The 13581-nt window shown below is 38.6% G+C and overlaps 1 protein-coding gene across 1 annotated transcript in view; it reads left to right on the forward strand.

Moving 5' to 3' along the window:
• LOC112044365 (autophagy-related protein 2 homolog A) overlaps positions 1-13581 on the forward strand; it is a 39737-nt gene that overhangs the window by 11421 nt on the left and 14735 nt on the right. The window contains exons 8-22 of the mRNA XM_024080192.2: positions 427-512; positions 834-1012; positions 1838-2013; positions 2619-2739; positions 3180-3347; positions 4246-4420; positions 5119-5222; positions 6145-6350; positions 7314-7437; positions 8027-8175; positions 9870-10054; positions 10924-11074; positions 11221-11405; positions 12167-12351; positions 12777-13041. Coding sequence (XP_023935960.1) covers positions 427-512; positions 834-1012; positions 1838-2013; positions 2619-2739; positions 3180-3347; positions 4246-4420; positions 5119-5222; positions 6145-6350; positions 7314-7437; positions 8027-8175; positions 9870-10054; positions 10924-11074; positions 11221-11405; positions 12167-12351; positions 12777-13041 — 2459 coding nt within the window. The remainder of the gene's footprint in view (positions 1-426; positions 513-833; positions 1013-1837; positions 2014-2618; positions 2740-3179; positions 3348-4245; positions 4421-5118; positions 5223-6144; positions 6351-7313; positions 7438-8026; positions 8176-9869; positions 10055-10923; positions 11075-11220; positions 11406-12166; positions 12352-12776; positions 13042-13581) is intronic.

Raw genomic sequence — 13581 nt, forward strand, 5'->3', positions numbered from 1 at the left:
CTACGCATTACATGTCCATACCAAGCTAACCTTCTACTCCTCAATTTTTCTGTCACTGTCCTCTTTCAAGATTTCCTCTTATACTTATACTCATTTCTTATTTTATCTATTCTTGTCACACCACACATCCATCTCAACAAACACATTTCGTTTACATGTATTCTTTTACTATCTGTCCCTTTTACCGCCCAACATTCTTATTCATACAGCACGATAAGTCTTACAATCGTTTTGTATATTTTACCCTTAAGCCTAATAGGTATTCGAGGGTCACTGAGAAAAATAAAAAATAAGAAAAATCTAATCTGGCTGAGTTTGTTACGAGCTTTTTAGACAGTGCATATGTAACCTATAAGGGTTACAACCTTTTACGGATTTGAATTTTCGTTTTTTTTAGATTGAATAAATGTTTTTGCCTTCTTATAGTTCCTCATATCGACGGGGACCCTACGGCTGAAGTATCCCACATAAGCTTACGCGTCGCTTCATTCTCCTGCGTTTTACTTCATAAGGTAAGACTGTTGACAAATCAAATCATCTCTATTACGAATCTGGGTTACAGATAATAAAAGCTAAAATTATTAAATTCTATTTGCACATTGCTTTTACATTTTAAACATTATTTTATTCGATTTGATTCTTATGTCGCTCTTAAAAAAAAACAAATTCGACAATTATATCGCCGATATTGCTTTAAATTGCTATTGCATTCTTAATTTTGAACTGTTCATTCAAAATTTTTATCATTTACACGCACAAAATAATCTATTGCAAATGGATATTTAATATTTGCGCCTTCTTAATAAATTTTTACATTAATGATTCGATTTTAGGACATTTTAATATATACGCCAATGGCTACCGACTGCGTGTCACCATCTTCAGTGAATAAGATGCAGCACACGGCTACGGAATTCTTCAACCATATAGAAATATTTAGCAAACTGGGGGAGAGAGACTTGAGAGGAACTAATGATGTGTTGGATAAGGCTACAGAGAGAAACCATTTGAGGTAATAAACCTTTTTAGGTAGATGATCTATGTACCACGAAAATCACGAGCGCTGTACCAACAGCACCAAAGCTGAGTTGGCAATGGGCGGGGCGTGTCTGACATTAGTGATTATATCGAGAAGAGATTCTCCGAGTATAACTCTGGGCTCTATTTTATGACCCAAAGCCATGGCCTACCATTCTCAAAATGTTGTTGTTCTTGAGTAATATTATTTCTATTGCAATTCATCATTATCAGCTAAATATAGGAGAGGGGCTTAGAACTTAGACCTACCAGGCTGTTTCAGTGTTGGTTGGCGAGCTTAGAGTTATAATGTTTGACTCTGTAAAGATGCCTTTCAAATGTTAGTGATAATGACAGGGACCCGACGGCTTAACATGATTCCCATTTTTGGGCTGCTACTGAGAAATTCTCGGAAAAAAAAAATTAAATATAGCCTAACCTAGCTTGGAACCTGTACCTTGTGATCCAAAGTCATATAGACTAACCAAAGAAGCAATTAGCAGGTCCATTATTGACTAAATAAAACCCAAAACCCTTTTTGTACCCTCGTAATTTTAATTTTGCGACTTATCACCATTTTTTAAAAACAATACCAAAAGTATCATTACTATAACGTGATGAGTACTCTAAATGAACATATATATGATAAGTTCTCAAGAATAACGAAATATTACGAACTTTGTGGGGGCGCCCCCAGAGGATCGTTCACCCGCTGAGTGTTGAATTTAAACTCGTAACATCGTTTCAGAATTCGATACTCACCCTGGGGGTGCCCCTCCAACGTCTATGAATTCCACTGTTAGACATTGTCAATTTTCAGGTTGCTAACATCAGAGATAAGCTTAGATGGCAGTGAGAAAGTGACGTCACACGGCAGTCAGACGATGTGTGAGGCAGCTGTTAAGAGCATTCTTGTCCGCGAATGTCTCTACTACCAGGAGCAGACTGATGACGTCAAGCCTCAAAACTTTGACTTGATACGCTTTGAGAAGAAAGGCAAGAATCCAAGCTTTATTACAAACTCGAGATTTCACCCGCGTAGGTCCCGTTCCTGTAGGAATATAGGGATAAAATATAGCTTATTGATAATGACACTCGCAAATAAAGTGGATTTCTATTGGTAAAGTCGATTTAAAATCAGTTTAGTAGATCCAAAGATTACCCTACAACCTAGATTACAGCACCTCACAGATGTAGGCCTGTTTGAAGATTGACTTACAATCTATCTCTTAAAATGTGAAACCAAGTGTGTGTCGGGTCAGGCGCAAAGGTTCTGCAGTTTTACGCCAGTAAAGCTGAATTAGAATGGTGTATTTTGACCGATCGCTCTTTAAATTTTCATTCCAACTTAGCTGTGATAGTTATCGTTTTAAATTCCAATATTAATCATTTACTTCTGAAAAAATATCACGTATCCATAAACAACCGTTTAGCTGGAAGAGGTGGCACTTGACCCTAACAAAAATTTGCACTTACATAATATTTCACAAACAGCTCCCAAAACCTAAAAACACTCAAAATATGTTTTGACGACCAATCCCTACTATGGTATAAACATATCTGCTTGATTACTACAAAAAAACGTTTTTTTTTTATTTCAGATGACGACGAAAACACCAGCGTGCCACCAAAATCAAACTTAAGACTTAATTTCAAACAAACCTCAAGATATATGCGAATATCAGGAGAAAATAAATTGGTACATCCCACAACAGATATTGTGTACGTGTTTTGTAATTAATTTCTTTGTTACTTAAATCAAACAATCAAAAAGACCCTAAATTGAATAAAAAATAATTGTTTATACTTGTACGCACTAATGCGGTATATAATCTACACTCGAGTTTAAAAAACCCCTATTAAATGCTTAGATAATCTTTTTCAAGGTTGTGCCAAACATGACAGTGTGGTGTTTGAACAAATAGTTTGACATTTAAATTAAATGCTTAGATAATCTTTTTCAAGGTTGTGCCAAACATGACAGTGTGGTGTTTGAACAAATAGTTTGACATTCAACATAAAAACAATAACAAAAGACAAGCGATGTAGATAACATAACTTGTAAACATGGGCGAGCGATTAGGAACCCTATGCCTCTAGTAATAGAGTTCTCCGTAATAGTATTATATAAACTGATTAATAATATATTTTTTCCAAAACAGGCTAAAATGTACACCATTCCACATAGATGTAGACCTCACGTTGATAGACCGCATGTCCGCGACGTTCTTCGGTGGAGCGAAAAGTGCCAACACGCCTACGCCATTGCCGGCGCCGCAAGCACACATGAACCTATCATTGCAATGTCCCAACCTTAATGTTATACTCAGGTAAGTTTCAATATTACAATAGTAATTGGTAGTCGTTCTAATTTTTATTATCTGGCTGGGAAATGCTTTTCACATCTCACATCACGAAGGTGCCTCAGGGGGATATGTGGGACTCGCCGGCCAGAACCAGAATACCCACTTAAACCCAGCGTAACCCTCCGTGTCTTAAATAAAGCAACAACGGATCGTATGGAACATTGCTGAATAATTGGTAGTCCAGGGTCGAGCTGTGAAATACTGAAATTAAAAAACAAAACAAGGTCTGTCACATCTGACCTGGAAATGGCCACTGTTGAATAATACGAATAATTTCACTCTCCAGCTCAAAAATATAAAAAGTTTAATTAGATATGATTTGCAGCATCACAAGCTATCAAAAATACATTAAATCATTTATGGCCATCAAACTTTACGGTGAGGTCACAGCTTGTATGAAAATGACCGACCTCCTTACAGTAAAAATTCTGGGGAAATTTGTAATGTTACCACACCTGTGCCTCTGAGAGCATGTTAAGCCTTCAGGACTGACGGCATCTGATAGTATTCGTTAAAGAATTTAACATTATCACCCACAATGGAACATCATATCACGTTTAGGCTCCATATCCCCTCTCCTAATGGCCTTTAATGAGCCGCTAAAAATACCGTGAATTATAAATAATTTAGCCCATTATCTTAATATTAAATGTGCCAATTTGTTGCCTAAAAATATCACTGAACGCCAAGCGATTTAACGTTCCGGTACGATGCCGTGTAGAAACCGAAAGGGGTGTGGATTTTCATCCTCCTCCTAACAAGTTAGCCCGCAAAAAAAAAAAAAAAGAACTAAAAAGCTTTAAAAAGTAACAACTTTGTGTTTTGTATGTATGATTAGTACGACCAACGATATATGTTACAGATTCCCAATCGCAGACCTGCGGTCGGGTATCAGCCGCGAGGTGCGCCGCGTCCGGGCCGACTACCTCGTGTTCACGTTCAGTAACGCCACCGTGGGCATGCAGCAGACCCAGAGCACGCGTCCCTTGCCCACCACTGTCACTGTCAAGGCCACTACGCTAGACCTGTACTACCATGTAAGTATCACTGCGTATCAACCGCGAGGTGCGCCGTGTCCGGGCCGACTACCTCGTGTTCACTTTCAGTAACGCAACTGTGGGCATGCAGCAGGCCCAGAGCACGCGTCCCTTGCCCACCACTGTCACTGTCAAGGCCACTACGCTAGACCTGTACTACCATGTAAGTATCACTGGGTACAGCCGCGAGGTGCGCTGCGTCCGGGCCGACTACCACGTGTTCACGTTCAGTATCCCTTCCCTTGCCCACCACTGTCATTGTCAAGGCCACTACGCTAGACCTGTACTACCATGTATGTATCACTTTGAATCAAACGTATGGCTGGTCGCACACTTGCAGTGATGTATTTTTTAAAAGAATATTTGTTTTTTTTATATGACCAATATTCCCCTTTCCCTTCAGTTTGTATAGACAATAGTCTATACATTGAGTCTAGCCCTTTGACTTTGGACTTTTGACCCTACGCTTGTGGCTATGCGTCCGTGCGGACATACATGTGTGCGAGCGTGCGTACGTGCAACGTGTGTACGGGTGTGTGAGAAGGATGACTTAAGAAGCCAGGTTATTGTTCTGAAATAGTTGTGATGTGTGGCATAATGTAGCAATAAAGATATTATTATTATTATTATAGTGTTGGAAATGTTAATTTAGTAAAAAAATATTTTCTGACGCACATTCTAATTTATACAAACAACAGGAAAACGAGCATCTCCCGGCGACACACATAGCTCAGTCAAGTATGGACGATGCGTCGTTTGAGAGTAACATTCTTAGGGGAAATGTTAACGCGCCTTTACCTATGTAAGTTTTACTTTATTAGTACCAACATTCAAGCAGTATACATCATCATCATTATAGCAACTGATAGACGATCAGTACACATGCGGTCGTTAGCCTACATTTATAAAGGCCCCTCCAGGCTGAGATTTTCTTTTAAGAAAAATCATCTCAGTATTGCATAGCCCCAGGGCTCGAACCCAGGACCTGTAACCAAAGAGGTTAACCACTCTACCACCGAAACAGTGAGGCCTTAAGCATCCACCAAAAAAAACAGTATAGAGTATAATATAGTTATGATTGAAACATCCATAATTTTGTAAACTATTATTATACGTCAGTTAATCACGATCTTTATCGTTAAGACTGCATCACGTTTTGGGGCATTGAAAAAAATCTAAATATTGGTTATTAGTAAATTTTTTATGGTTTCGATATTTTTGATTACATACTTGACGGCAAACTTGGTCGTGTGTCATCATCATCATCATCCGATGTACGTCCACTCTAGGCCTCTTACATGGACTACCAAACACAACGATCTCGAGCCGCCAGCATCCAGCGGTTCCCTGCAACCCGCTTGATGTGCTCAGTCCACCTATTGAGGGGTCGACCAACACTGTGCGGGTTGCCATTTCAGTGCCTTGGGACCCCAACGTCCATCGGCTCTTCGAACTATGTGGCCATTGCTACTTCAGCTTCGCGACACGCTGAGCTATGACAGTAACTTTGGTTCGTCTGCGAATCTCGTCTTGTCTGATTCGATCACGCAAAGAAACCCCAAGCATAACTCGCTCCATCGTCCGCTAAGTGACTTTGAGCTTTGGGCCCATAGTCAGCGGCCAAGTCTCTCTGAGCCTTCAAATAAGGCCTGTAGTTAGCGACCAAGTCTTTCGTGTCTCTTGTCGAGTGCGTCTGGCGTTAACTATATTTATATTTTGTACAGGATTTCACTAACATTCCAACCTAGAGAGACCAACAAAGGGCCATTCGATTCTCTACACGAGGATATCGGTTTCGAGTCCAAGCCAATGAATCCAATGACAACCTCAATGTACATAATGAACAACCTGCGGAGCAACCTGCCCAGTCCCTTCAGCGGGAAGAAAATGGCGCACCAGAGTATAAGCAAGCATGATAATAATCAGCAAGGTATGTATGACCTTCAAATTCCAGGGCAACGGAGCTTTGCTTTTTTGTATCATTGCGTTTTTTTAACCGACTTCGAAGAAAAGGAGGAGGTTCTCAATTCACGCGTATGTGTTTTGTTTTTTTTTTGTTGTGTTACTACATTACTTCGTAATTTCTGACCAAAATTGAAAATTCGGACATCAAAGGTTTGAAGGCGGTGCTATATTTTATTTTGATTTTTTTGCACCGCTTTCACACCGATCAATAGAAAGGAAATGCGGTGTTATTTTTCGCTTTTTAGAGTTATGTATTCTTTGAAGTCGGCTCAAACTTGAATAAATACTTTAAATATTGTATACTTTAAAATCGTTAAAGTATTACCACAAAGTTATAAGGCCACTTCGTAACATTGACCATGTCTTACCTCGTAAGGTTTTTTTTAAAAATAATTTTGTTGTGACGGGTTTTCTCGAGATATGTACCTAAACAAGTTTAACATGCTATAAATAAAGGAGATGGTCCATAATTGTATGCAGCCCAGGTCCAGTCATTGTACCCTAGCGGAAATAAAAGATTTTTTTTTTAACTATTTTTGATTGTACAAATCTACGACTTAACTTTAATTCTTTCGAAATAATATTCATTATCTCCCAAGAAATCCAACACTAATACGAGTAATAATGGCGGATTGATGACGTTTTTAATGCAGTAATCGATTTGACGTTTGCTGTCAATTGTCATGTCGTAGTTGCTTTAAGGGCGCCATCTTGATAGAACTGAAAATCTTGGGTTTTATAATTTTATTTATTTCTTTTTATTTAGTTACATTTATTCACTTTAATAATTTTTTATAAGATCCTTGTATTTTTTTAATTTTAATGATACGGGGTACAACAGTGGACCTGAAACGGACCATCTCCTTTAAGGTAAGTTAATTTTAGGACGATTATATGAAAAAAAGCGATTTTTTTTTATTAATTGTAGGCCAAGAAGAAGACATCATAACGCCGGGAACAGATGAGGAGATGGCGGAATTCACCAACAGTTCTGTAGAACACTCGTCGATACACCTCGCATTCAATCTGCCTATACTGAGCTTGCAACTTGAGTGAGTAGACTTTCATAATCATCATCATTATTAATTTATTACCAGCCGTTGGACGCCCACTGCTGGACATAGGCATCTTGTATAGACCCGTAGAAATTCCCTTAGGAATACGGGGAAAGAATACTCTACATATATCCCACGATTTTCATGTTTTAAACCCTTTAAGCCTTTTTATTCTTTATGCATAAGTTATTATACTTATGCAAAAAAAAAAGGTTGTCTGGGAAAGATCACTGTAAAAAAGATCACGACTTTGCATCCTATTCGTAGTTTTAAGTTTCTCTTCTTTGTATTATTTTGATTTTATTTTATGTTTTACTAGCAGACGCCCTCGACTTCGTCCGCGTGAAATTTAGTTTTTCACAAATCCCTCGGGAATCATGGATTTTTCCGGGGTCAAAAGAAGCCTATGTGTTAATCCAGACTAAAATCTATTTATTATGCGTTAAAGAGTAACAAACATCTAAACAAACATCCATAAAAACTTTTCCGTTTATAGTATTAGTAGGATAGGATACTACATTGCGTGCAACAAAAATTTAAATAAATAAAATAAATAACTTAATAACCCATAAATATTATTTTATAGATCAAAACAGCTGTACGAGATAATCTACAACCGTATAAACTCGGACCTGCTGCTCTGGGAGCCGCAGGTCGCAGAGCCCTTCGACATCAGCCCGCACATGTGCGCGCCCATCTACCCGGCCTTCGGCCTGTGCAAAGGCATGGGATACGGTAAGTACTAGTTCCGCCACTCTTACATATTATACGAAACCTATTAGATATTAGTAGGGTTATTATTGACGGCCTCCGTGGCGCAGTGGTATGCGCGGTGAATTTACAAGACGGAGGTCCTGGGTTCGATCCCCGGCTAGGCAGATTGAGATTTTCTTAGTTTTGTCCAGGTCTTGCTGGTGGGAGGCTTCGGCCGTGGCTAGTTACCACCCTACCGGCAAAGACGTACCGCTAAGCTATTTAGCGTTCCGGTACGATGCCGTGTAGAAACCGAAAGGGTTGTGGATTTTCATCCTCCTCCTAACAAGTTAGCCCGCTTCCATCTTAGGCTGCATCATCATTTACCATCAGGTGAGATTGTAGTCAAGGGCTAACTTGTAAAGAATAAAAAAAAGGGTCCATTGCGCCATGCCTTCAGGTGAATGGCCACCTCAGGGAATCCAGGTATACCCTTATATAAAAGTATATGGAGACGATAATATTATGACGTATAAATAAGTATCTAGTCAATTGGCTTAATAAAAGTATGTATTTGCACGCATTGTTTTGGCATTAGTACATTACGCAGCGGCCGGCAAGAGAGGCATTGATGGTCGAACGTGTGAATGTGGGCTGAGGCGTAGCCGAGGCACACAAACGTAAGTCCATCAATGCCTAATGCACGGAAATTAAACTAAGTATTAACTTTTATTTGAAAATCGTCATCAACCCATATTCGGCTCACTGCTGAGCTCGAGTCTCCTCTCAGAATGAGAGGGGTTAGGCCAATAGTCCACCACGCTGGCCCAATGAGGATTGGCAGACTTCACACACGCAGAGAATTAAGATAATTCTCTGGTATGCAGGTTTCCTCACGATGTTTTCCTTCACCGATTAAGACACGTGATATTTAATTTCTTATTTGAAAATACAATTATTGAATGCACAATTCTTAAAATTTAATGTGGATTTTCCAAGAATTATGTTGGTTTGAGATAATTCTAACGAGTCTGAAGTTTGTTGTATACTAGTGTCTTGCGCGTGATTCTGAATTTCAAAATTTTGATGGGAAGTCGACGGTCGGGATAAGATGCTTTTAATTTTACGTGTACTATTACTTTTAATACTATTTTTAAACCAATGACGAAGTTGACAAACAACTAATAACAATGGTTTTTTACGCACCATTAATAAAAGTATTTTTTTCACTAAACAGCCTTCTATGTGCAAGCCAGTTCGAAATTTAAATTAAACCTTTGATATGTTACCTCTTTGGTCGCCATGTTGCAGAGTAGAACATCGTTCAATTTTTAAATTACACGACAAATATGTTTTTGCATAGTAATTTATTTGGCCGCTAAACACGACAGATATGGACTTTCATACAACTATTGCCGGCCGCTGCTCGACCAGTACAACAAGTTCGATTTATCTCGAAGAAAGTTGTCGAAATAATGCTCAAATTCCCAAGCATGTTTGAGAAAACGGTTTTTTACACAACATTCTGCGGTTCATAAAACATGACGGGCTTACACCGGCATATTCCGGATTGTTCGCTTGAAGTGGTATTGACGAGTTAGTACAACATGGATTCTAAAGAGCTTACAAGCGCGTCAACGCTCTTAAGAGTTGCAAAAAGGCTTACGTGCTTCCATAAACAAGCGCGTATAAAACGTTCATTTGAAACCGCTCTGAATCCACACTTTTTTTTATAGATTCAGATTCAGAGAGCACATCGTCTGAGGAGGAAACCCTCTACTACTCGACCTACGACAATAAACTTAAGAAGGGCATCGGAAATACTAAACCACTACCAGAAAATAAAGAGAGCGAAACACACAACTTCTGCCTCACGCTTAAAGTCGGTAAAGGATTGTTGACCATTTACGCTCCTGTAAGGGTAAGTTAACTTTATTTTGAATTGTCATCTTTTTCGAAATCGAAAGTGAAATAGAGTTTTTAATAAATGAATATTAGACATTTATCTTTAAAGAGAAATCCCAATCCCTTTTAAGTTTTTGAAAAGTCTTTACTATACTAGTAGTGGTAAAGTGTCGAATTTTGGAAAAGCTATATTCTTTTAATCCTGTGCTACAGATCTGCAATTTTAACTGAACAGTCTAACTGTTCAGTTAAATCGAATGTGTGTGTCAACATGTAGTGTTTGTTAGTTTTCTGTACAGTATTTTCTAATGGTTTTGATGAAATTTCGATTAGATAAAACTGTACACTCAAAACTGTGAAATTATAACTGATGGTCTGTTGCCCCTCTTAGTATAGTATACCCTAAACTTCAACGTCAGAGCGTAAGTCCGCCCTGACGTCGCAACACCGACATCATAATCTCACTGGTAGAGTGCGCACGCGCAAGTTTTCGCGTGGCCAAAATCAGAAACTAATCAACTGACTATTCAAATGCAATCTTGTCGTCTATCTCTATCTATCTGTAGGCGGGTAAACGAGATCGCGGTAAACCTGGCATCAAGAGCGCCACCAGTCGCGTGCAGACTTATCTTGCGCGCACTCTATATGTTTTTGTAAACTGCGCAGCTATCCGTCTCGTACTCAGAGTGGACTTTAAGTTTGGCGACTACTAATTATTTCTTTAGATGCATGGTTAGATAAAAAAACAACGTATTCATAAATCCAATATAATGTGTTGGTTATTATTAATGCACTCCCATGATAGGGGTGGCAACTTTGCTGTCAAAGTTTACATAAATTGAAACTATTTCTTAAGTTGTTTTCAATTAATAAGCTATTTATTAGGATAGCAACAAACGTGTAGTACCTGGCCAAATGGGTGAGCTGGTACTGGAGGCGTATAACCTGTCAATGTGCCAAGTGAGCGGGTTGAATGGACGAGCAAAAACCGCGCAGCTGTGTTTGAGAGGCGGCAAGACTACCTTGTACCATGAACGTAAGTATTTCTACTATGAAAGAAAATGTCACTTAACTATCCTAAATGGATAGACATATATTAGTGTACCTTGTTGTGAACATTTACATTTACACACAAACACAAACTTTCCCCTTTGTATAATTAGTGTAATAATTTCGTTTCAGCCCTTCTAACAATACCGTCAGATAAACCTCCACTCAGACTGTATGGTACAAGCTTACCCTGTCATCTCAGAAGCACCATCTATCCGTCAAACAAAGGAGTTGCCATCAAAGAGAGACTGCAAACCAAGGATATGTTTACGATGGCTTTGAAGACTGAACCCGACTGTGAAACGCCCAATTTGAAGGTAAGCAACAAAATATCGAGTTACTCCGAAGTTTATATTTTATGCTAACTAAAACAGATTATGTGCCCTAAACCCAGTGTGGGTAGTCACTAAATTATTTATTTTGACATATTCATTATTAAAATTTATTTTGTCGAAGTTGTTAACATTGTTACGACAAAAGAAGTCCAAATGTGAATAGGAATCCAACCAAAAATATTTTCATCTAAAGCAATGCCATGACGAATGTATATTGCTTACACTATAAAAGCCTTATTTATAAACAAGGACTATGATTTAAACCTCGGATTTCTTCAAAGCAAAGTGAACTTTAAACAGTAGTCATTAGGTCCACTTTGGTTTGAAGAAAATTGAGATTTAAATCCATGTTTATGAATATGGAGTTTATGAATAAGAGTTGGCATATCTCATAAAAAGCCAAGCTTTTAACTCTACACGCCCTGACCTAAAACTGTCACATAAAATTATCACAACTCACAAATTATTCAACTGTTAACTAACTGCTATAGTAGCTATACAGTTATAGACCGTTGATAACGTGAGGGGAGGTTTTTGCAGGAGAGCAGCAAGAACCTATTTGTGGTAGAATGTAAGTACAAATTCCAAAAAAAAAAAACTAAATTTTTATTTATACTCGGACACTTTTGGGGGAGGTTAAGAACCTCTTTAGGTTGCAAACTAACCTTCCTGGATTCACTAAGGGAATGACGATAGTTAAAAATTTTGACATTGTCATTGTCAAATTGTAAGATGTGTTGCAGACGATATGCATAGCTCTGGGCATAGAGCAAGCGACGCTCCGGCACAGAGGCGACAAGGGCATCGCTTGGCTCAGCCAGCTGATGGATGTGCTTGATGTGTTGGACTATCCCGTGCCGGGATACTCACCCTCTACGGTTCTGTCCGAGTTGCATGTACATGTATGGGACTGTGCTGTGGATTACAGGTATTAGTCATTTTTTTTCTATAATCTGTAATAGTAATAGTTGACGAAACCAGCCATAGGCCAATGTGAAATGGACAAACAACAAAACTTTGTTCCCCGTAGAAAATACTAGGAACACTTCGGGAGTATTTTACATAATTTTTCTACAAACGGTAATGCTTCGAAAACTAAAAAAAATGTATGTGAATGAAGAGAATCGCGGTGCCACATGGTGCAAATATAGGTGCGAAGCCTCATCACATGGACCGATTGACTGCCACTGCTAGACACAGGCCTTGCTTAAGAACTTCGTGTGTTTACAATGGGCCTTTTCTGCATGTTTCTCACGACTCCTGGTAACCAATAGTGAAATAAGTCGTGATGCGATTCTTAGACCTACCGTAAAGGAACAACCTTTACTTAATGTAAATAATAATTAATTGCAGGCCATTATACCTACCAATAAGGACAGTAGTCACACTGGGAAACTTCAGTGTATCAAGTAACTTAATACCAGAGACCAACACTTCGTACCTTCGCTTCCTCGCCCAAGAGTGCACACTGTTCCTCTCATACCTGACGGGGTCCAAAGCGAATGTTCCAATACCGCAGGACGATGACAAATACCCTGACATAAGCAAAGACTATGTTTGTGTTATTGATGTGGGATTATTTGAGTTGTCTTTGCGGATGGAGGATAAAAGCAGCGGCGTAAGTATATTGATAAGTTTTGTAAAAGGTTACATTTAACTTGCACTGTTAGTTTGTTTTTATGGGAGAAATATTGGATACTAAAGTTGAACTGTCTCTAACTTTGGGACCTTTACCTAAATCTTAGGACTTAGCACTTTTTCTCTGGCCTTGGAACTTTAGGACTTTTATTCTTACCATAGGATCTTTTTTTTCAGTTTAAAAATAACTTGATGCTGCATTGAGGATTGTCTCTTCATGAGCCTAGTCTTCAACAGCTTTTATTATGGACATAAAACTTTGAATGTATTTAATTCTAGTTAAAAACATGATTTCTACTATACTATACTGTTAGCTCGTTTTTTTTACATGCACATTATCATTACATGCACTATCTTGTTAGCTCGTTTTCTACTATACTATGCTGTTAGCTCGTTTTTTTTACATGCACATTATCAAGAGTATTACAGACCATGTAATGTCAGATTTGTTTTATCGCCAAAAGTACCTACCTACTCTTTACAAGGGACAGGCCACTACTCTGGCACGGTCGTTTGGCAT

Source organism: Bicyclus anynana, chromosome 21 (genome assembly GCF_947172395.1).
Source record: "Bicyclus anynana chromosome 21, ilBicAnyn1.1, whole genome shotgun sequence".
NCBI lineage: Eukaryota > Metazoa > Arthropoda > Insecta > Lepidoptera > Nymphalidae > Bicyclus > Bicyclus anynana.